This window comes from Chroicocephalus ridibundus, chromosome 8 (genome assembly GCF_963924245.1).
Source record: "Chroicocephalus ridibundus chromosome 8, bChrRid1.1, whole genome shotgun sequence".
In the NCBI taxonomy this organism is placed as follows: Eukaryota; Metazoa; Chordata; class Aves; order Charadriiformes; family Laridae; genus Chroicocephalus; species Chroicocephalus ridibundus.
Window position 1 is genome coordinate 33,560,565 of NC_086291.1, and position 23,764 is coordinate 33,584,328.

The 23,764-nt window shown below is 55.3% G+C and overlaps 1 protein-coding gene across 3 annotated transcripts in view; it reads right to left on the reverse strand.

Annotated features, from left to right (window-relative positions):
• The window catches only part of CACNA1E (calcium voltage-gated channel subunit alpha1 E), a 148,172-nt gene that overhangs the window by 104,050 nt on the left and 20,358 nt on the right, over positions 1 to 23,764 (reverse strand). For all 3 annotated transcript variants that reach the window (XM_063344829.1, XM_063344828.1, XM_063344827.1), the window contains exon 2: positions 15,936 to 16,380. In XM_063344829.1, the coding sequence (XP_063200899.1) occupies positions 15,936 to 16,354 (419 nt within the window). In that variant the 5' untranslated portion in view covers positions 16,355 to 16,380. The remainder of the gene's footprint in view (positions 1 to 15,935; positions 16,381 to 23,764) is intronic.

Below are 23,764 nucleotides of genomic sequence, written 5' to 3' on the forward strand. Positions count from 1 at the left end.
ACCCTGACACCCTGCGACCTGTTCACACGTAGGATCCCCCGCCCTCCCCTTTCAACCCCACATCCAAAGGGGTCCCCCAGGGCCTTCAGCGCTCACTACCTGCCCTTCCCGCAGGAAGAGTGCCCACAGCTTCAGGCAGTGTCACAAGTCACCCTGTGTCCCCTCAATGCTCTTCCCCTGTCCCCCCTACCACAAGCAACCTGCTCTACAAACAGCAGCTGCTTCCCTGTCCCCCCCGGATCTGCTGTGCAGCAGCCAGGAACACTTTGGGCATCTCAAAAAAAAAAAAAAAAAAAAGAAATTTTAAAAAAAATAATCAAGCCCTTAATCACATAAATCGTTAACTCATTTGGACAAGGGCTGCTCCCTCAGCGCAGCCTGGCAGCACCTCACCACAGACTTTCCCACCCTGCAGGCGCTAGTGTGACCAAATGGCCATGGAGCTCGCTTTTCGGCACAGGCTTTTACCGGTGCATGGCCAGGAGCCCTTGGGCTGGCTGAGTGAGGAAGGATCAGGCCCTCCTCAGCAAGATAACAGAGGAGTGTTTACAAAAAAGGTTGCAGGATCATTCCCCCAACCTCAGCCAGACACCGAGAGCCCACCAGCTCACCACGATGCTCATCTGCTGCATCCCTACTTGACTTTCCTTCTCCAATTAGCCTTTAAACAGAGGTGGGTGTAATTGAGGGGTTTCGGCAAGCCCCCCAGCTTTGCCACCGCCACACTGCAGCACAAAATGGAGCAGGAGTGGGTAGATCCCTCCCGAAATGCTTCCCAGGCCACCAGCCGACCCCAGCACAAGCCAGAATGACCCTGGGCTTTCATTCCACTAACAACAGGCAGCGAGGAGGCCACGCCAGCTACCAACTAATTACAGTCCCTTCGATTCATTCCAGGCAAGACGCTGCCCTAAACGAATCAATTATGATTTGTGGCTCATCCCCTTTGCCTCCTCCTCCTCCCCACCACCACCAGCACAGCATCAGGAGCGATGCCACTCTTCCCACCTTCCAACCCTTTAAGCCACTGTTAATTAAGCCCAAGGCTGGGCTGATTGCCAGGAGCAGATCCTCAGCCCTGCAAGAGCTCCTGCCTCGGCTCCCCCCTGGCCCCCCCAGCTCTCTCCCATCCCTCTGAGCCTGCAGACAAGCCTCCACCCAGCCTAAACGCTCAGGCTCTGGCTGGTACCCAGAGGCCGAGGAGGATGGGGAAGGCTGGACCCAAGCGCTTCCCCTGCATCCCCTGCCCCGCTCAGAGGCATCACGGCTGCCTCACCGCTCGGTGCGAGGGGCTGAGGAGGAGGAAGGCAGCATTCCTCCTGTCCCCTCCGTCCCCCAGGGATGCCAGCCTTACCTGGACACCTCTTCTGGGGCAGCGGGTTATCCCCTGCACCCAGGGGTTCGCTCTCAGCTCTACTCTATATTTGCTGCTGCAGAGCAGAGGCGCAGGATGACCCCGCTGGGAGCCTCTCTCCTGCTCAGACGGTGCTAAAGGATGGGATATTTATGAGAAAGCAGCTCCTTAAGAGAAGACTGAAAGAAGAAAAAAAAAAAAAACCACGTCTCTGGCTATGCCAAGAGATGCAGGCTCGGTTTCCCAGGATGTTTATTGCTGTTCTCGTCTTGACCCTCACCCCAGCACGCTGGGATTGGTGAGTCAGGGAGAAGCGTGGCTGATGCCCGCATGATTCAACATGGCACGGAGATTCAGAGCCAGCTATGTGGGGTTGGTTTAGGTGTTTTTTGGGGGTTTTTTTTTGTGAATGAAGGAAGTCCAAGAAGACAGGGCAACAGCGGGTGCTGGGACAGGAAGGCGCTTGGGATGAGCTGGGTTTTGCAGAGACGGGCTAATTCCCCTCCGCATGCTGATATTGCCATCCAAGCCGCCTCCTTGCTTCCCCCCCCGCCCCCCCCCACACCTTCCCAGCCATGCCACTACCCCTGCACGGTGGGGCACCAGCGTAGACACTGGGCTAACCCCTTCCCAGGGGAGGGCCAAACCCTCCCCATCACCTCCAGCACCGCCTCCGCCGCAGGGACGCGGGCCGGGGCCGGTGCGCCCGGGCTGCCGCCGCTCCGGCATTGCCATCTAGCGGCGGCTGCCCCCTCCCTGCAGCCCCCCCGCGCCGCTCGTCCCAGCCTCCGGCAGCCGGCTGCAGTCGGGGGGGCGGGGGGGAGCCGAGCCGAGCCCCCCCCCCCCCCCGCCTCCTTTGCCTACCCTTCCCGTGGGGCGCTTTGCGGCAGATGCACAAGCGTCCCCCCCGCTCCGCGCAGCTATTGCATCCCTTCGCACGGCTCAGCAGCCTCCGGCTCACCCCGGGCGACCCAAAATCTCCCACCTCCGTATTGCTGGTTACAGGCAATACCGTTAAAAGCATCCTCTGCCGAGCCCCGGGTCGCTCAGGGAGCCGAAGGCTGCTCCTCATCTCGGGGACAGCATCGGGCAGGGGACACAGCCCTCAGGCAGCCAAGGCAGGGTCTGGAGCCAGGGGACAGGCTCTCCTTCGGTGACCAATAGTCCCAGGAGCTCTGATGGGCTGCGCTCATCTTAGAAAGTGGCTTTTGGCACCCTGATTTGATTTTATTTTTTAAATAAGGCTTTAGTTATGCTGGGGGGGGGGGAGGAAAAAAAAAACAACTAGGATCAAATGAGAATCATCTACGGTGCTCTGGCCAAATTTCAAATTGGGACTGGGTAGCTGTGACTCAGAAGCATGTTTATAACCATGCAGGAATGGAAGTTGTTTTGTGTTTTTTTTTCCAGGAACAAATTCATTACCTGCTGGATTACGAAGAGATGTTTTCCTCATTTGCCAAGCCAAGCACCTCTGCAGCAGGGAGGCAGAATCCCCGGGCTGGTGCACCTCACCCACGGACACCCGGGATGCAGGGGGAGAAGGTCCAAGCAGCTCCAGGATGGCATCTCCAGAGGAGGGCGCCACACCTGATGTTCATCTGCGCAGATGTTAGCAGCTGTGGTATGGTCCACGACAGCCCTGTTGGCACCTGTTCTGCCAACAGAGCCTTGGTCCAGGCCCGACAGCCTCAGCTGCACTGAGGTTCTGCACTGCCTTGCAGCAAGGCAACTCTCACTCGAGCCAGGGCAAGCGTTTCTTCTCCGCTGGCTGCTCACTTTTTTGGTAGCAGCCTTGCCCAACTCGGTGCTCCCCATGCCTGCTCGCCCCAAGCTGCCTGCCTCACCGGGACGTGCCTTCCTCAGCACTAAAAGCAGAGAGGAGCATCGTCTTCTTGCAAAACCGCCTGGACACATCCCCAACACAGACCCGAAGGGCTGACTTCTCAGGGTCAGCACCGTAATTTATTCGCCGAGAAATGAGACGGCTGGAAGACTGGTGAAAGCCAGCAAATTTCACACCGAGCTACAAACGATGCATCCGGATTTAAGCAACTGCCACTATTCCACCAAACTCCTCCCAATCATTCGGACAAAGCAGCCACACCAGGTGTCACGTAGCAGCGGTGGCAGAAAAACTTTAAACTGCTTTAAGCCGAAAGTGTAATTTGCCACACACTGCCATAAAACACACCCATATTCACAAACACTGTTGGTTTTAATTATCAGGACCCATAAGTCCAACATCCGGCCTTGGCACCTTTAAAATCAATGGGTTAGCAATCTTGTAAAGCTTTCTTTCCTAGGATGGAGGAATAACCTCTTGGGAATGGGGTTTTTGGTCACTGTGTCTCCCCTCCAACAAGATCTCGCAGGCGGGAGCGCGGGTGATGGAGGTGCAGAGCCACAGCAGCTCTCACCCAGCCTTCACCCCTGCAGCCCTTCCCGAGACACAAGATGGCACAAGACACACCTTGCGTTTCCACCCCGAAGCTCCCTTTTCCTAACCTCTCCGCAAGCGTTCGCCTAAAGAGAACCCAGCCCAGAGCATCTTTGGCCACGTTTTTTTAAGCAAAATGCCCCATAGACATGAGTGAGGTTCCCAGCGAGTCCTGCTCAAGGTTCCCAAACCCACAATGTCCCACCACACTCCAGCAGGACCCACCAGTCCCCAGCTTCTCTAGGGGTGAGATGCCAGAGCTGATTACGTGCATTAGCCACATTTTTTTCCAGGGAGCTCTGGGCAGAGCCTGGAGGAAAACCCTCCTCCATCCCTTTTCCTCCTCCCCTTGCTGTGCACGTGCAGATGCTCCCCAGCGGCTGGTCTGTTGTGACATCCATCTGTGCAAGCAAAGGAGAGACATGCTAAAAGTGTCTCCACAAGTCATGCGGGATGTCAGAACAGGGATCAGGTGCTGTGTGTAACCTGCTTCTTGTGCCCTCCCCAAGCGCTCCTCAGGGCAGGCCAGGCATGTCGAGATGCTGGTGCCACAGCCCAGCTCAGGTGGCCCCTGAGCCCTGGGGCTCAACACTGCCCAAAGTGCCCTGGGATCACAAGCACCCCAAGCTAAACTCCTCACATACGTCTTGAAGCCACCAAAAGTGCCCAAATGCACCGCGGAGCCTTGAAGTTGGATGTTCCCCCACACTGGGTGGCTGCAGGATTGGAGCAGCTCATACATCAGAGCTACCGATAAAATAGAAGGATGCTGCTGCATCTTGAATCAAAGGGGGATTCAGCAACCACATGATCGCAGGCTGAAAGAGCTGGGAGAGGTTTAAAGGACAGCCAAGAAACCTCCCGTCCTGCGTGTTTATGGGGATGCAGCAGGGCTGTGCATCCAGCCCTGCAAACCCCTCGTGAGTTGGTTTTGGTGCTTCGTCTCACTCTGCCACCATGAAGTTCGGTGCTTCCACTTACCCACCTCCCCACAGGCTGCTCGGGTCTCTGTACTCTCCAAAAAGCCCAAACCAAAACCAACAGCCCCCTTTGCAGCTGCAAACACCACCGAACAAGCACAAGGGGATTGCTACCAGCTCAGGCAGAGGCAGGGGAGACTCCATCCCCCCCCGAGACCATCGCAGCCAAGGGACAAGCAGAGCTTTGCCCCGATGCTGGCCACAGCGATGCCATGCGGGAGGGAAGCATCCCCTGGGCCGCCGCTGACCACTGTCCTATTTCCTACCGAAATACCCCATGCCGAGTGTTTCCATCAACCGCGGTGCTCCTTGGGCTAACTGCCTTAGACTGGGAGGCTCCGTGGCTCAGCTGAAGAGGCCTGAAATAATCACCCATTAATAAATTGCCTGGAGTGCCCTGCTGCTTTATTTAGCCTTGCGAGTCGGGCTCTAATTAGCATTCGCCGCCGCATCCTGGCTGCTCCGGGCAGGCGCGCACAGCAATCCCACCTCCCCGAGAACAGCCATCCGCCTGCCCCTGCTTTTTCCGTCAGGTTGAAGCGAATTTCCATCCCCGCTTCCAAGCCCCAAATCGCCCCGCACAACCTCTCTCCTCGGCCGAGCTGCAGAGCACCCCAGCCCTGCACTAACTGACCTGGCAGCAGGAGGTGAGATATAACCCCTCCATCCTCCTCCGTTTCAGATGGGTCCAGTTTTGGGTGTTGCACTTCCAGAGAGGCTGACCCGAGAGGATCCAACGGGGAAAAAAAAAAAAAAAAATGAGGGAAATTGGGTATTTGAGAGTGACCATGCTGAAAGGATCGGGACTGGGCAGTGTGGATAAGAGGAGACCAAGGACAGGAGGGAGGGAAGGGGCACGGACCGGGGGGATATTGCCCTTCTTGCCACCAAGGCCCTGCAAGTGCGGGGCTCGAGGGGGCAGATCCTGTCACAGCCAAACACCGAGCTGCCAAGCTTTACGTGTGCGTGGGAACAAGGAGACTGAGCTCAGAAAAAGACATCCCCAGGGCCAGCCGTAGACAGTCAACAGGAGAAAGCTTATTTCCAGCCTGCCAAAGGGTTGGAAATGGATTTTCTTTCAAAGCATTTTTTCAACCTCTGCACTACCTGAAGCAGAAGAAATCCCTCGCTTTCCCCATCAGCATCCTCGTGACCCCCCTGGTGCAGCAGTGACAGCTCCTGCCAAAGCCAGTGGGAGATTTTCTCCTCCTTAGATCTTCTCCTCGCCCCCACAAAAGGCAGGTCCGTGCCCGAGGACCATCCCGTGCTTTCTCTGATCCTCTGCCTGCCCTGCAAGGCTCAAGTCAGACAAACACAGCAACCACGGTACCAGCGAGCGGGATGACGGAGGGAGCCTCCTGCCTTTGGGCTGCAAATATCCCCGTCAGTCAAAAAGAAAGCTGGACCAGAAACCCACCGTCTCCGCTCCCCTGTCTCATGAAGCCAAACTCACAGGCCCAGCTTTCTCAGAAGCGACCTGCTAGCAAACAGGGCGCCTTCAATAAAATTACATTGTCAGGACAGGAGCCAGGAGAAGATGGAAAATTCTTTCCAGCACGCCTGAACTTACGCTGAGCAGCTGATGCTCAAGGCAGCCAGAGAAGCCCTGTCCCTGGCCCGCAGCCAGGAAGGAGATGCTGCTTCCATCTTCCAAACCTGTGAAAGAGAAAAGGCCAAAGAGCAAAACCCTCTCTCCGAAAGCTACTCCGTGCTGGGAGGTGCGAAAAAAAAACCCGTCCCCCTTGCCGCAGTGACAGGCAGTCATCAGCTCGACAGCCTCTGCGAAGGCAAACACCCTCGCCCATCCCTGGGGAAAGCACGGCTGAGCGCGATTCCTCAATGGGAAAAAGTTCATTGAAGAATTTTTAAGGCTTATTTCCACCCAAGTAAACACGTGGAGAGGACAGTTACAGCACGTTAGCTGCCCTTTTACCATCTCATGAGCTGCAGCGGGGGGAAAAAAGTGACCCCCGTGAAGCTCCTCTGATGAGAAAAAAAAGGACTCGTGGTTTGTATCAGAGCTCACGAAGACGATGGGTGTTTCGTTACAGCGTCATCCACGGCGGTGGTGCACCCCGAGAGTGCAGGAGAGCCCCTTCATATCAAGCAACCCGCAGGCAGCTGGTTAGCGTTACCCGTGAAAGACGAGCCACAGCGCCGGCTCTTTCGGGTGTGTTTTGGGAAGGACCATGCCACGCCAATCTCCTTCGGCATCGTGGTCCCCCGGGGCTGGGGACGAGTGCCAGCATGTTTCTCCCAGGTGAAGAGCGAGAGCCTCGCTGGTGTGCATAGCACCAGCCCAAAACCAGCCAAGCAACAGAAACGTTAACGTGTTTTGGGTGACCCATGCACCCGTAACGTGAAGGAGCCCAGCGGACTTTCCCACTGAGCACACGAAAGGTAAGCAGAGACAAGAAACACACCTCTCCTCTCTGCTTTTCTAGGCAAGATCTCTGGACGGCCACCTTGGGAAATCAAGAGCCACATCTGGAAGCTGCTGTAGTACAACTTCAGGTACCTTTCTGACTTCTCATATCGATTTTTTGGGTTTTGGTTTTTTTTAGCTCACATGTAGCGTGAGTGGTCCAAGCCAGGGATTAATGTTCGTCGTGCGCAAAGGCAGCAAACGCCTTTGGAACTGGAGAGGACCAACGGGCAAGTGCAGAAGGAAAGGCTGTAACCCTTCAGAGGCAGCCGAACTGAGGTCGTGTCCCACACGTCAACAGACTGGAAACTTCACCATCGGTGGCGTTCGTTCGTGCACAGTCAGGTGTCAGTGCCATTTCCATGGTACAGGTAAGTCTGCAAGGAGCAAGTCTTTCCGGGGACCGGTTGCGCACCAAACGTTTCCACCAAACGCTCAAAAACCTTTCCCAAGTTTGAAAACTATGTGGTTTGAAAGTGTCAGCTGGGGGAGCGCGCAACAAGACGACGTCTATGTTTTGAAACATAAAACAGGCTCAAGACACATTTTAAAATGGAAAACGTAGAGTTAAATTAAAAGTTATCATCTGATGGGGCTAGATACCACCTGAGGTCCCCTCCACCCTAAATTATTTTATTATCCTGTCATCTCTTAAATATACATGGATGGGGGGGGCGGGTTGTACTACATCTTAGAAGCTGTGAATAGAAAATAACGTGAATCATATGTACTTGAGAGGCTGGAAAGCACCTCTCCCACAAACACCTCCTGGCCATCCGAATCACACAGGGACAGGTGGGGGCTGCCTGGGAGAGGGGAACAGATGGGATTATTCCAAGGGAGGGAGAGGACGAGGGTATCGAATACCCGGAGTTTCACTGCGTGCGCGCCGCACTGAATCACGCTTGCAGAGCTCAGTACGGTGAGATGAGATAAAACCAGGACTGGTGAAAGCAGAGGGTTGTGCTGCCACCCAGAGGGACTCCGATAGCCTGGAGAAACAGGCAGAGGAACAGCATGAAGTTCAATCCAGGGAAATGCCAAGTCCTGCACTTGGGGAGGGACATCCCAGGGCATGCTGGGCTGGGAAGCAGCTTGGCAAAGCAAGCCCTGAGGGACATGGTGGACACCAAGTTGACCATGAGCCAGCAGTGTGCTCTTCCAGGAAAGGCCTCCTGGGCTGCATTACACAAAGCGTTACCAGCAGGTGGAGGAGATGACCCTTCCCCTCTGCTCAAGCCCCAGTGAGACACCTCCAGAGTGCTGTGCCCAGCGCTGGGCTCCCCAGGACAGGAGACGCAAGGACTTACTGGAGCAACTTCAGCAAAGGTGGCTAAAGGAGTGGAGCATCGGCCGTACAAAGAGATGCTTGGCAGAAGTGGGGCTCCTCAGCCCAGTTGGAAGAGGCTGAGGGGAGGTCTCATTAACGCATACAAATACCTGACAATGGGGAGTAAAAGCAGAGCCAGGCTCTTCTCTGCAGCACCCACAGACGGGACAAGATGCAAATGGGCACAAACTGCAATAAAAGAAGCTCCGTTTATATGCAGGAATAGACTTTTTGACTGTGAGAGGGACTGAGTATTCAGGACAGGTTGCCCAAAGAAGTTGTGGAGTCTCCATCCTTGGAGATACTCAAAACCTGCCTGGACGTGGTCCTGGGCAGCCTGCTCTAGGTGACCCTCCTTGAGTAGGGCAATGGGCCAGGTGACCTCCAGACGTCCCTTGCCACCTCTCCACCTCCCAGCAATTTTTCACTTCTGAGCCCTGGCCAGCCCCAGGCCAAGGGGGAAGCTCTCTCCAAAGGCTGGTTCCTGGGAAGCACAGCCCAGCACAGTGCAAGACTTCAATGCAGCCCTGAGATGCGCTAGCGAAGCTTTCCAACAGCTTTCCAGCTGCTGCTGAGACTACAGCAAGGGAAGCAGGAACAAGACATGCCAGGGTGCAGTCACAAAACGCGAAGCAGAAGCTCCTAAGCGGAGTCATCTACCAGGAACCACCTTATCCTTGTTCAACAACGATCTCCTAATGAGCCCAGCTCCCTGGAAGAGCGGCCTCCGCCGTGCAGGAAGGCTGGGACCAACAGTAACTGCCCACCTTCCTGGCAGCTCTTTGTAAAGTCACCAGAATTAACTTAGAAAGGGAATTCTTCTTCCTCCAGGGTGTGCCAGAAACCCAGACTTTGCGGCAGTTCAGGGAAAGATGCTGCTATTTCCATGCTGTTGCTAGGACATTCAGCAGCACTCCAGTTCATCCCGAGTCAGAAAATCTCTTCCCTATGCATCAAAACCTCAGTCTGCACTAAAGGAAAGGGAGGAGAGCACAGGGAGGTCCAGGGTGGATACCTCTGGGAGATACGTTCCTCTGCTGCTGAGGGCTAATTTACCATAATAAAAGCCATATTTCATTGCCCACAGATTTAGCACATCCGTGGCCCTTTCCACCACCTCTTGCAGGGCAAAACAGAAGCAAGGAGAGTCATCTTACCTGAGAGGTGCTTGTTACGCTCTCAGAGAGGTTAATTGCTTTGCTCTGGGTTGCAAAAAACTTGCATAGGAAGCATGCATGCATCTCCATGAAGGATGCCCAAGGTACAGGAGCCTGGCTTTGCCTGTCGCCAACATCTCAGGGCTTTCGCCTGCAGAGCCCCCGCAGCTCCTGCCAGCTGTCTGCACTGCCCCAGCCTTCACAGAATCATCGAATGGTTCGGGATGGAAGGGACCTTAAAGATCACCCAGTTCCAGCTCCCTGCCCTGGGCAGGGACACCTCCCACCAGACCAGGCTGCTCAAAGCCCCATCCAGCCTGGCCTTGAACACCTCCAGGGATGGGGCAGCCACAGCTTCTCTGGGCAACCTGTCCCAGTGCCTCACCACCCTCACAGGAAAGATTTTCTTCCTAATATTTAATCTAAATCTCCCCTCCTTCAGTTTGAAACCGTTACCCTGTGTCCTGTCATTACATTCCCTGATAGAGTCCCCCCATCCTTCCTGCCAAGCTCCCTGACACACGGCAGCAGACACCCGAACAGGAGCCCACGGTGGAGAAGGACGTGGCTAAGCTCCCTCTGACAGCAATTGACACTGCAGAGGGGCTGGAGGAGGAAAGTCATCTACATCCCAGGGCAGGGGCAGGGATGGGGAGGGGTGACAGGTGCTGGACACTGGTGCCAGATCCAAGACCAGGAAGGGATGCCAGAGCAGCTTCTCTCTTCCCCAGCAGCACCCAAGGCTGCTGTTTCGTAGGTCCCTCCCAACACTGATGTGCAGCCAAGAGCCTGTGCCCTCCTCCAGCCCCTCGCCCCCAGCCCCAGGCTGCGGCAGGACAGCACCGAGCACCCCCCTCCCCGGCCCTGCGGAGCCCACTGTGGTGGGGGGCAGGAGTTGCAGCACAGAGTGGGGAGCAGGGATGCTGCTCACAGCACAGCCGCAACACCCACTGCGTCCAACGCTTCTCGCAAAACCCCGCCGCAGAGCTACCGACGTCGGTGACGGCAACTCAGAGCCACCCCGGGGCTTCTCCCTTCCCTACAGACCCAAGGAGGGCCAGGGCGATGGGCGCTGGTCCAGCCAGGGCCGCGCCGCTGCCAAACGCCCCAGCCTGGGGGCATTTCCCAAGTAGCCGTGGCCAGCACCGAGGAGCGAGCGGCAATGCTGCCCCGTGCGTGCTCCTGCCCTCTCCATCACCGCAGCCAAATTAAACCCAGATGGTCCAACACGCCGGGGAATATGCTGGGAAGCAGCAATGGAGCTGGCAGCCCAGCACGCACCAAGGGGGCCCTTTGTTTCGTTCAGCATCACGGGAAGAAGAAAAAAAAAAAAAAAAAAAAGGAAGGATTAAAAATAAAATTAAAAAAAAAAGTCAGCTTCATTTGTAATCTGGGATGCAGAGTGTGCACATAACCAGACAGACTGCCAAGTCGCAAAGAGCCACCAAGATCTGTCAGCAACACCCTGTGCGTTTTCACAGTTTCTTCTGTTCTCTTACTTCTTCCAATAAAACCACGCAAAGGCAGAGCTGCAGTAACGTTACGCTCCAGCCCAAAAGGCTCCCCGTGGTCTGCGCCGAAGACACCCATCTGAGCAAGCAGCAGAAAGCCCTCCTGCTGTCCTGCCACCCCACGGACTTCCAGAGGGGTTACGGGGATCTCCCTGCAGCTCATAGGGGATCTCATTGCAGCTCATACCATGCAAGGGAGAGCTAGTAAGCTTCTAGCATCAAAGCCATTAACTCCAAGACGCTACAAGACGGGAGATGGCTTTTAATGACCCTATCCTTTCGGAGCGCCGCCCTGTACCGCAGGCGGAATGTATTGCTAAACCCTGCCACCCATCGCCCAGGTACTCCAATGCTGAATGACAGCATCGCACCTCCACGCTGTCACCTCCAAACTGTCCCCAGACTCAGTTGCTTTCCCTGCGGTCTCCCCTGCTTCCGCACTCCCTGGCCAACACCCGGGAATTGGGCTTTTCCATGCATCCTTACGGCAAATACCATTCCGAAACAAGGGCACAGCTCGCATTCCCCAAATTGCACAGGCTAAACTCAACCAATATCCATGTGCACCTGGTTTTAAGCCATGCAAGGCAGGCTTGGCTCCTGTCTGCTGCAAATTCAGCTTGAGGCCTTTCTGGGATGTTCCCCGGGTGGCTCTGCCTGTCCTTACCATCAGCTAAGGAAGCGGCTGCTCAGCCTGGAGAAGCCGCAGGAGGTTCCCCATTTGCTTATTTTGACAAGGAGCTTTTTTTTGGAGCTCTCTCTCTCTATTTCAGCCAGGTGTAGACCAAACGATGCTGCCAGGTGTGCGTGCCAAAGACGCCAGTGATTCAACCACCACCTCTCCACGCAGGAGGTCAAAGCCTTGCTGAAGCGCAGCAAATATCTCCATCCCCGACCCTAACAAGTGAACAGTGGGAAGCGAGGTAGGACGTCAGGCCGGGACACTGGAAAACAGGGATTGGTGTCTGCCTTGGGCTTAAGTCCCCTACACAAGAACAGGGTAGGCGGGTACACGCACCCCCTCACCGTAAAGTCAAGCCTCCCGTAGAGCCACTGCCCCACGCACCCTTGAAAAACACATGGCAGATGGTACTTTCTGCTCCCTGCCTCAGTTTCCCCATTAAGAAATGGGGAAAAATGCATTTTCCCGTTAAGAAATGGGGAAAAAAGCGTTTTCCCCCCTCCTGTTCTTATTTCACTTTATAAAGGGGTCAAGAACGTTTCACTTGTGGGTTTTTTTCCTGCTGGCAAAGGGCAACAGAGATGGAGGCCTAGCAGGGGTTGGACCTGCCGACGCTGACACTGGCGAGCAAGAAAAAGCCTTTGCTTGTCTTCTCTCCCCTCGGCGCAACCCAGCGCCAGAGCGGCTGCTCACAACGTCTGCCTGCACACCAGGGACGCCGCGTCTGCGAAGACGAAGCCGCTCCAGGGGAGCGGAGCTCTGTCACACGGCAGAGGAGAGGCGCGCGCACACACAGCGCTCGCCCCCCGTGGCCACCCCACCGCACGCCACCCGGCCACGGGTGGGCTAGCAGGAGCCCCAGGGGATCTCCAGCAGCTACCCAGTCCCTCCTGGAGCCCCGACCAAGGCGATGGATGCTGAGCAGCGGCCGGCCGCGTACGAATTAACCCCGATACGCGTTTCTGACAAGACAGACGGCACTCAGAGCACAACGTTTAACTAAAAACTCCCCAGAAGCGCTAGCTGAACCACCCTGGCTTCGCCCATCAAGTTTTGGCAGCAAGGCAAAAAAAAACCAAATAAATAATCAGTTAAACTCTGGGCCTGCCCTGACCCCGCAGGCAAGCCAACCATCCTCCAGGGTCTGCCACGGCTCAAAGCCAAGCGGAAAAACCTTTTCCCCAGGCACCTCGTGTTCCGTCCAATGCCTACCGCCACGCCGGGGTGGCAGGAAAATGCCACCCCCACCCACGCCTGAGCTCCGTGCTCGGTGGCGGAGAGTTAGCATCAGACCCCGCAGGTGAAAAGCCCCTAGGGCGGTTCAACCCATGCCCGCCCACAAGATGGGCCCTTCTGAAAATTGAGTCACGGGGAAATCACGTTACTACTAAAAAAAATTATAGATGAGGAAGTCCATTTGCTCTTTCTCCCCCATATGCTATACATCTACTGCCAGGGAGCATCCACGGCACCGGGGTTACCTGCTCTGCACGCTGACCCGGACTTTGCCAAAGTTTTTGGGGAAACATCAGCGGTTTATGTCTCTGATGTTAAAGCAGGAGCCTCTGGCATGTAGTTTTTAGAGGCCGAAGGGTTTCAGGGTACCTAACTCTAGGAGAGGCACAGATCCAGCCCTCTGGGGCTCAGCCTGCCACGCCAAGATCTCCGGCTCCCCAGGAAGGGACCTGGCAGAGACGGGCAGTGGGGTTCTCTGGTCCTTGGTGGGACATGAGGGTTGCACCTCTGCTGTGAGGACAGGCTGAGAGAGTTGGGGGTGTTCAGCCTGGAGAAGAGAAGGCTCCAGGGAGACCTTAGAGCCCCTTCCAGTACCTAAAGGGGGCTACAGGAAGGATGGGAAGGGACTCTATCAGGGACTGGAGCGATAAGACAAAGGCTAACCATTTCAAACTGAAGGAGAGGAGATTTAGATTGGATATCAGGAAGAAATTCTTTCCTGTGAGGGTGGTGAGGCACTGGAACAGGTTGCCCAGAGAAGCTGTGGCTGCCCCATCCCTGGAGGTGTTCAAGGCCAGGCTGGATGGGGCTTTGAGCAGCCTGGTCTGGTGGGAGGTGTCCCTGCCCAGGGCAGGGAGCTGGAACTGGGTGATCTTTAAGGTCCCTTCCATCCCGAACCATTCTATGATTCTATGAAATACCAAAACCAAACAAATGCAGAAACTGGACCCTACCAGTCTGGGGAAACACCCAATTAAACAGGGAGAGGTTGGGATGGCGGCCGCCTGTGTATTCCCATCGCATTAAAGACAGAAATATTAGGCTTTGTGTTTGAGTTACTGCTAAATGGAAAAGTCCAGGGTGCCAAAAAGGGCACTTCCTGCATGGTAAAAGCAGGAATTCATCTCCCTACCATGAAATAGAGCTGTAGTCATCCAGGCAGTTAATTAGCAAGCAGGCGTTCTAAGAACTCGCTCCGCCAGCTGACAATTAACGAGGCCATCCCTCTGCTTCCTGCCCGGCCATGATTTATTCATCTGGCATCCCCGGGTGGGTCGCGAAAGATAACAAGGCACCGAGCGCTTGCCGAGCCCATATGTCAATTTATTTCCCCTGCGCGGGGCTGCCTGAGTCACCGGCCAGGAGGTTCCCTGGGCGCAAAGGGATGAGGGCTGAGCCGAAAGGGCCAGGGAAAGCCCGCCTCGCTGATGGGCTGCCCTCCAAAAAAAAGAAAAAAAAGGCAGGAGCAGCCTCAGCGTTATCACAAGCGATTTTATCGTGCAAAGCATCCCACCGAAACCCTACCCGCTTCAAGCAAGCGGAGCACTGACCTGGATCTCACCAGAGCAACGCGCCACGGCTAATTAATTGAGGGGCTCCCACCTCCTTCGCTACCCCAGTGTTTTATAATACATTGATTATTCCCCAAATAAAGTGCCCAAGGCAGGGAGCTGCTCTGGCCCAGCAGTATCGGAGCAGGATGTTCCGCAGCAGCTTATTCCAGGCAATTTTGCTGAGTAGACACAAGGAGGGTGGCGGGGGGGTGGGGGGAGGGAACCTTATAATTTAAATGCAGTTTGTGCAGCAAATGCCGGGGGACAGAGAATAATCCAGGACCTGGCGCTGGGTTTCTTTCACAGCACCAAGGCAAACTATGGGAAGATATTAATTAAAGGAAAATAATAAGTAAAATAAGTGGTTCTAGCTCTGCCAAGCAGTTCTCTTCCACTCTCCCAGGTTCGTTAACTCCTCCAGCTTGCTCTGATTCAGAGGGATTCGGCCACTTCTTTGGATTAAATACAAATCCCCTTGCAGCAGGGCTCAGGCCACAGCGAAAGCAGAAGGCGATGACCCCAAACGCATCCAAAGGCCCTGCTACAGCCAAAGGGAACCGTCTTTGAGGACTTCCAAGTTTGCTTTTGCCAGTCTTTCCATCCCGCTAACCACCCCACACACAATTCAGGGAACCTCCTCATCCTCAGAGGCCCCTTCGCACCGTTCCCATCGGATGCCACCCTTCCGACTCAGGGCCGAGAGAGGCGCCCCTGACCGTTTCGGCTGACAAACGCTTGCCTCCCACGCAGGGCACACCCAATATCTCTCTCCATCTCTCGCACAACCCCCCGCAATCTCAGCCCATCAGAAAAAGACCGTGGTCCAGCCGGCTCAGAGCAGCCCAAGCCCTGCAGGACCTGCGGGATGTGCCAAGCCCCACGGCAGGGAAGGATGGGCACAAGGTCCCAGCTGCTGGAGGCAGGACCATACACCCCATCATCAGCTTCAAGAGCGCAGGGAGAGGAAAGGACCCAGAAGACGTTTGGCAGGGTAAGGGGAAAAAAACAAAGCAAAACAAAACATCTAATTCCCTCTGCTTCAAGTTGTTCCCTGCCTTTAAAAATCCTCCCTGGAAAACAAACGCGACAGCGAAAAGCAGCCCGGCTCAGGGGCGCCAGGAGATGGAGCACGGCTGGTGTTGGCTGCTCCATGGGGGTGATGCCAACATGACACCCCCTACCCACCCCCCACCAGCCCTGTAGAGGACTGGGAACGCTCCCGCTCCTCCCAGCTGCCCACCTGGGCTGGGGGCTCGCCGGTACTTACTCCCACTCCTTCCTCCGCGCCTGCGGCGTGCTCTGCATCTTGTGCGCCTCGTGCGCCTTGATGATGTCCCTCTGCTCGATCAGCCCCCCCCGCCGGCGCTTGATAACGTCCGGGCTCACAGGGACGTACTGGCCGAGCCCCAGGTCGAAGGCGCTGCCCATCTCCGTGCTGGCATCGGCATCCCGGGACCGGGGCTCGTAGAGGGCATCGAAGCTGGCGGCGCGCGAGACCAGGGCCTCGGCCAGGCTCTCAGGCTCCAGCAGGTTGCAGGACTGGGTGGTTTGCATCAGGCCCAGCCGGTGCTTGCGCCACGTCTCCTCCTCGGGCAGGGCCAGGACATAACGGGGGGAAGCAGCATCCAGCTCAGCCCCCCTGCCCGGCACCGGGGCGCTGACGGAGCACGTGCCGAATCCCAGCATCTTTGGCGCTGTTGTAGCTCATCACTCTGGAGGGGCACAAGACAAAGAGGGAAGGCTCAGGACTTTGCTCCGTTTACTCCTCAATTCCCACCCTTCCACCCGCACCAAGTGAAAATCCCGTTTCTCCTGGTTTTTTTGGGCTAGACCCTCCCAAACCAGGCACAGGGCACACAACGCTAGACCCCCGAGGCTAGGGGAAGGGGTAGCACCTCCTGCCTCACTGCTTTCCTCCTCCTCCTCCCTGAGCTGGGCACCTCTTGGACCCGCAGCTCTCTGACCCCGCAGCAGCCAGCCCTCCCTGGGATCCCCGCAGCTCCCTGCGGCTGGACCACAAGGTGATGAGTCCCCACACTGTCTCGCAGTTGGGAAAAGAGGAGGTTTCAGAGACCTGGATCAAGCCGCCCTTGCACTGCTTTTGCCTTTTATTTTCTTTTGTTCTTTTTTTTCCCCTCTATTGTTTTTTTTTTTGTTGGTTGGGTTGGTTTTTTTTTCCACTTTCGCAGGGGATTGGGAAGAATAAAAGGAGCTGGCACGGCACAGCCGGGAGCGCAACCCAGTAACCCCCAGCCCAGCTCTCCCCACCCAGCCCAGCAGAGGCAGCCACGCACTCGCCAAAAAGCTGGACGATGCCAAGCGCCGCCCGCGCTCGGCTGCCTCCAAGGGCAGGTTGGGGCAGACGGTGCAGTGCCCTCGCATGCCGCCTCCCAGGGGGGCACAGCACTGGAGCATCCCCGGCCGGAGCGTCCGGGTGCCCCCTCCAGCCCCTCGCTTGCAGGATGGCAGCCTGGCAGAGATGGGCAGCAGCTTCGAAGGCTGAATGTGGAAATATCAGCGCGGCCTTAACTCCGGAGCTGCACATGGGAGGGAAAGGCACAGGAACGCTGCCAGAAACACCACGTCGAGCAACGCTCCTTGGCGAAGCAAAATAGATGACGCCGTACAGGCAGGAGATGCTTGCGGCTGAGAATACACCCGAAGCCTTGCCGTGGTGAAACGCTTTATTCACCTGTTGGAGAAGCTCCGTTCAGCGCGTTATTGCTGCGGGAAGGGCTTTGCCCCTGAAATTCCACCCCCAGCGTTTGCCCACGATGGAGATGAAAGATGGGATGAGAGAAGAGGGCAAGGCAGCAGGCGCTTCGCACCAGGGCTGTCACCCCCTTCCTAACTACACCCCTGACCTGGGGAGGGGGAACAACCCAGCAAGGCAAAGGCGGCTTTAAACCCCCCCAATATATGTCAACAATGCAGAAAATTAAGCGCATCAGTCATCTTAACCCCTTCCCCAGGTGTTGTCTTCCTCCTCCAGACTAGGAGGCAAGAGCAGCAGAGCCGAGCACAGCAGCTGGGAGAAAGGCAGGGAAATCGCCACACCGGAAGCAACAATAAATTAGATATAAGAAAAAAAGAAAAAAAAAAAAAAACAAACCAAAAAAACAAAAACCACAAGAGTAACTGAGCAGACAAAACAGACCGTGGGCCCTCACGCTAGCCAAAATAAGCCTGACATCCCCACACCGCAGGGAAAGGATGGATGGCGCGGCCGGGGAAGCATCCCATCTCCTTCGGGTCTGCGGTGCTGCACCGCAAATACACAGGGCCTAAAGTCACCCCCCAAATTTCAAGCGGCCCGGCCCAAGGGGTACTCACCCCTTGGCAAGCTCTGCAGAAAGAAAAAAAAAAAAAGGCAACGGCCATTAAAAGCCTCGGCAAATTAATCAGCACGTTGACGAGAAGTTCGGCTGCTCACACTGAAAGCTATAAACATATTCTTCACTCCACTACTTTGCTTACCCATGCGACTTATTTTTTTTTTTTTAAAGGCATTAATTACTTACTTTTTCAATCCAGTCCTGGATACCTTCACAGTTTCTCATTTTCCCCCCGCGTCTGCCTTTCCTTCTCGTCTTCGTTTGCGCGTTTCCAACCCTCCCCTGCTAACCCTCATCCAGCCACGCCAGGTTTTCTTTGGGATTTCGGGGTGCCTTTTTTTTTTTTTTTTTTTTTGTTCCTTTTAAACAACTATTCTGCAGCCCTTTTTCTCCCCTGAGCATTCCCTTGGGGAGGACGGGAGGCTTTCTTGCATACAGGCACGAGCAACCCGTGTTTCAGCCACAAGCACAGCTGCAGCAGAGCCACTGGGATAATTAACTAAGAGCAAACGAGGACACATCCCGAGGGCAGGTCCGGCATCCACGCGGACACTGGCTCACCTGACACCTACGAATTCATCTCCCATCAGGGATGCTGGTGACTCCCAGGCTTGGAGACAAGTTAAAAAAAAAAAAAGCTCAAGCAGAGCCCTTAAGTGAAACACTGAGAAAGTTTGAGGAAATAAATAGAAATAATTAGCCCTGCCTCCGCCTAAGCAAACAGGTCTCACGCTGCCAGCAGAACGAGCCACGTTCCCTCCGGAGAAGTGACAAGCAGAGAAGGGAGGATGCCAGAACATTTTGTTAAGGAAAGCTGATGAGGCTACGCACTAACGAGGGTGCTTGCGGGGTGCCACGCGCCGCGTACGAAGCATCTGACATCAGGGCATCTGCCCGTCTTCTTGCCTTTGGTCCCCCCCCCCCGGCATTGAAAACAAACCCGGGGTTTTTTTGTTTTTGTTTTTACACACAATCGGAATTAATGAGAAAAAACTACCCCATTTGCTCGTGTAATTTTCAGCTTTTGGTGTTTAAATGCCAGCCCTGCCTCCCGCAAAAAGGAAACCCGTGGCAAGCCAACACGTGGCCGGTTCTGAAAACACGGAGTTGTTTTCTAATCCTGTCCATGGAAACCTCAGCTCAGCATCCACCAGGAATGGGCCATCGCCAGAGCTGGAACCACGCTGCTGGCTGGCAGTCCTTCCTCCGCCCTGGGTTTGCTTAATAACGTATGACTTGGGTGCGTTATCGGTGCCTCCAAACCCCCCCGGCTGCAAATCAGCCTTTGCATGGGAATAAACCCAGGTTTGCAGCACAGCTCCCTGTTTAACGGCTGGGCAAGAGATGGCTTTGGAGCTCTGCTAATGACAATTAATAATTTAAAAAAAAAAAAAAAAGGCAAAAAGAAAACAGTGTATCCACCTGTCCAGCCGTCCCCCATGGTACCACATGTGGTTTCCCATGGGTGACTCCAGCTGATGCTCACTGTCCATATCCCCGGTTGCATGGCTGGGACACGGCAAGACGGTGGCACAGAGCCACGGTCCCAGCTCCCGACAGCCCCCACCACCCCCTGCTCACCCGACTGCTGCAGGAGCAGAGGACATCACTGCACAGCCACCGTGCGTGTGGCTGCATTTCATACAGCAGAGCCAAGGAACAGCTGCCGTTGTGACACATAGCAGGCTTTCAATAGCAGAAAATGAAGTTTCTAGAGGCTCTTATCGCCCAAATTTCGGTTTAAAAGTAATAAGTCAGGAAATTTACTGTTTGCTCCCACAGCAGAGAAGTCATCTAGATAAAACCATGGCCACGGGGCACTGGGAGCAGCCAAACTGAATTGGAGCGTGGATGTTCAGCTGGGAAAACGCTGGCTGGGAGCAGTGTGATACTCCCAGCACAGCCCAGGGGACACCTGAGGACACGGACCACTCAGCTGTGACAATGCACGGCCAGAGCTCACCCCATCTAATGGGGATCTCATTAGAGAGATCACACCCAGCATCCATCCATCCCCTCCCACGCTGGGATTGCCATGCCACACCAGGGACAGCACAGTCGGCATCACAGAATCATGGAACGGTTCGGGTTGGAAGGGACCTTAAAGACCACCCAGCTCCAACCCCCTGCCCTGGGCAGGGACACCTCCCACCAGACCAGGCTGCTCAAAGCCCCATCCAGCCTGGCCTTGAACACCTCCAGGGATGGGGCATTGACAACTTCCCTGGACATCATCTCTTGCCCCCTGGCCTGTATGTCAAGACAGGCTGAAACAGGACACAACCCAGGGCCGCATCCCACCCCACAAACCACCAAGAACGGCCTTTCGAGACCTCGGCACCAGCGGGCAAGTGACAGAAGAGACATGCACTGGTCCTCTGCAGCATCCTTGAAAGATAACAATGTACTGCCAGCCGACTCCATCCCATTATCCCAACCCCATCCGCGCATCACAGTGAAGGAACGCAGCCTCTGCAGGCAGGAGACCCTGGACTCGCACACCATACTTCATTTTTCCCTTCTAGCGGACGAGTAACTCATAAAGAGCTGCAGGGAGAAGCAGGTTCCCAGCAGCACCGCTGACCCACAGAGAGGAAATTCCTTTTAGGGTTTTTCTCTGTGTATGTGTTTGTGTTACAATGGCAGCAATCAAGTCTTTAGCCAAGTAACTAGGTATTACCATAATAACTACACTCCACACTTAAGGCGCTGGGTGAGCTTTTTGCTTCCATTATCTGAATAATCTTCACCAAAACCCCCAGAGTTAAAGCAGAAATGCTTAAGGCTGGGCTGGCCGGCGGGGGGCTGATCTTCCCCAGGCGGTACAAGGGTCCGGAACCGCAGTGTAGAATTCCAGAGCTGGCATGAGCCCCGGGTGAGCGGGGTTGGACACCCTTTCCTGGAGAGGACACAAAGCCTCAGCCCGTGATGGACAAACCCTGTCTGTGTTGGATGCAACAAGCAGCAAAGATGCCGGAGTCCTCCATGGTCCAGCAGCCTTCCCCGGGGATTTAGGGGGATGATTTCGACAACTGCTGAGAGCAAGAAGCTGCTCTGATGCTGATGCTGCCCCTCGCGAGCGAGCGTCCCTCCTCTCTGCTGAATGACCAAGGAGACAGCACAACAGGGACAAGAGAAAACTCCTCTGACAGCTATATGTAGGATGCTGCCTCCAAGCATCCAAGCCAGACAGGGTTTCTCCACTTCACCAGCCCACAGGGAACAGCGGGCTGAAACAGTGCACATCCTGGGCTGCATCAAAAGCAGCGTGGCCAGCAGGTCGAGGGAGGTGACTCTGCCCCTCTGCTCTGCTCTGGTGAGACCCCACCTGGCGTACTGCATCCAGCTCTGGAGCCCTCAGCACAAGAAGGACATGGACCTGTTGGAATGGGGCCAGAGGACAGCCATGAAGATGATCAGAGGGCTGGAGCACCTCTGCTGTGAGGACAGGCTGAGAGAGTTGGGGGTGTTCAGCCTGGAGAAGAGAAGGCTCCGGGGAGACCTTAGAGCCCCTTCCAGTACCTAAAGGGGGCCTGCAGGAGAGATTGGGAGGGACCCTTTATCAGGGAGTGTAATGATAGGACGAGGGGTAACTGTTTTAAACTGAAAGAGGGGAGATTTAAATGAGATATCAGGAAGAAATTCTTTCCTGTGAGGGTGGTGAGGCACTGGAACAGGTTGCCCAGAGAAGCTGTGGCTGCCCCATCCCTGGAGGTGTTCAAGGCCAGGCTGGATGGGGCTTTGAGCAGCCTGGTCTGGTGGGAGGTGTCCCTGCCCAGGGCAGGGGGTTGGAACTGGGTGATCTTTAAGGTCCCTTCCAACCTGAACCATTCTGTGATTCTATGAATGTCTCTTCCCCGAGCTTGGCCAGTTACCCTGGGAACTTGTGTGCTCGGACATCTCAGCCCCGTTCCATCCTTCCTGGGGCATAGGGATGCTCCAAACGCATCCCCTGCGGCCCCTTCTCTCTGGCTTGTTAACCTGCCTCTCCCAAGTCCTGGAGGGCACTTGGTTTTCAGGACAATCAAATGCCATCTGCCCATCTCCGCCAAGCCGCGCTCACCCAGAGCCACTAATTATCAGTCACTGCTCGAGGGGAGAAGGAGAGCTCGTGCAGCATGGCTAAGCACAGCACTAAACCTCAGAGCGCCAAGAAGAAATTCAGCACAGGGCCCCTCCAAACAGAGACAGATGGGCTTGCAAAAGTGACTGATTCATCCTCATGGCCTTTTCCTCTCACGCCAGTCGCGCTTTCCCTTGCAGCGGCACAGATGCCGTGGTGGGCAAGCACCGCTCGGGCCAGCTCTGGAACGCCCCCCGCCCCAGTCCTCCCAGCTCCTCTGTCTTGCACCAAATGCGGCGGCTGGGTCTGCGCGGCACGGTGGCTTCGGGAGCCAGCTGGCGAGGCTGAGCTATTTTTAGTTGAGTCATTCGCTACTGGGGAAAAGTTTGTTGGATTAAACACACACACACACACACCCTCCCATAGCCCCCGCCACCAGCAGGTTTGCAGGGGCTCTGCCGGGAAGAACTGCTCCCAGCATCCCTGGTACCCAGCAAGAGCCAGTGTTTCATCCCACGCATGGGAGATTTGTACGACACCAGTAATGGAGAGACTTCAGCAAGCTGGGAAAGAAATAATAATAAGGACAAAAAGAGAAAGGAAAAAAGAAAAATAAAAAAAAGAAAGGAAAAAAGAAAAATAAAAAAAAGACAGGAAAAAAGAAAAATAAAAAAAAGAAAGGAAAAAAGAAAAATAAAAAAAAAGACAGACATTTACAGGCATAAGCTCCTTGCACAGACTTATTCCTACTCTCAGCAAAGGTGCAGGTGAAAGGTCTGTGTCAAACATCCCGATCCAGGAGAGCCAGGGGAAGGCAGCACCGCACGCGTCAGTGTGTTCGGGACAGAGAGACACGGTGCAACCAAAGCAGGGCCACTTGGCTCATCCCTCAAGAAGCATTCCTTTCTCATCACCCATTCCCACATTAATAAACTACTTTTTGGGCCTTCACAGCGCTGAGACACTACAACAAAGACCCTTGGAATGACTGCAAAGATCTGATGGAGGAATAAACACAGCTCCGAATACCCAAGGGCTGCTTCAGGCCAGGAGATGCTCCGCCACCAGACATCAGACAACCTTTTGTCTGGGAAACAGCTTTTGTTCTGCCACCACAGGGTTTTCGAGGCTGACACGTGATGCTCCAGGGGCAGAGCTTGCTCCCCCAAGGCTGAGCATCGCTTCTGCTTCCCGGGAGAAGCCGCACTGAGCCTGGATAAGGCCAAGCTGCTGCCCGGACCCCATCCCAACGGCTGGCGAGAGCCCATGGTGGGTGCCCGTGGCAGCAGTGGGGTAGCCCTCCCGCAGAGCGCCGCTCCCAGGGGAATCAGCTTGAAGAATATCAAAACATGAAATTATCTCATCTCTCCTTTAAGAGCAACTGTTAAACAACCCCACTGTTATTTATATAAATGTATGTCAAAGAAATCAGCCCTCCATCTCCGGCACAGAGAGGCGGGAGAGCCGGAGACTGCCAGGGGAGCAGGAGCCCCAGCCCCGAGGATGCTTTCGGGGCACGGCCAGGGGCAGCCGCCGTGCTGATGGGGCAGCAGCGAGAAACAGGGCTCTGGCTGGCCTGACGTAGGTATTTCAGCGACAGGGTAGCAGCAGGCATGGACAGCAAGGTGTCCCGGTGCTGGGAACACCCATCCTGACAAACAACCCGATGCCCAAATTTCTTCCGGCGTCACCCTTTGA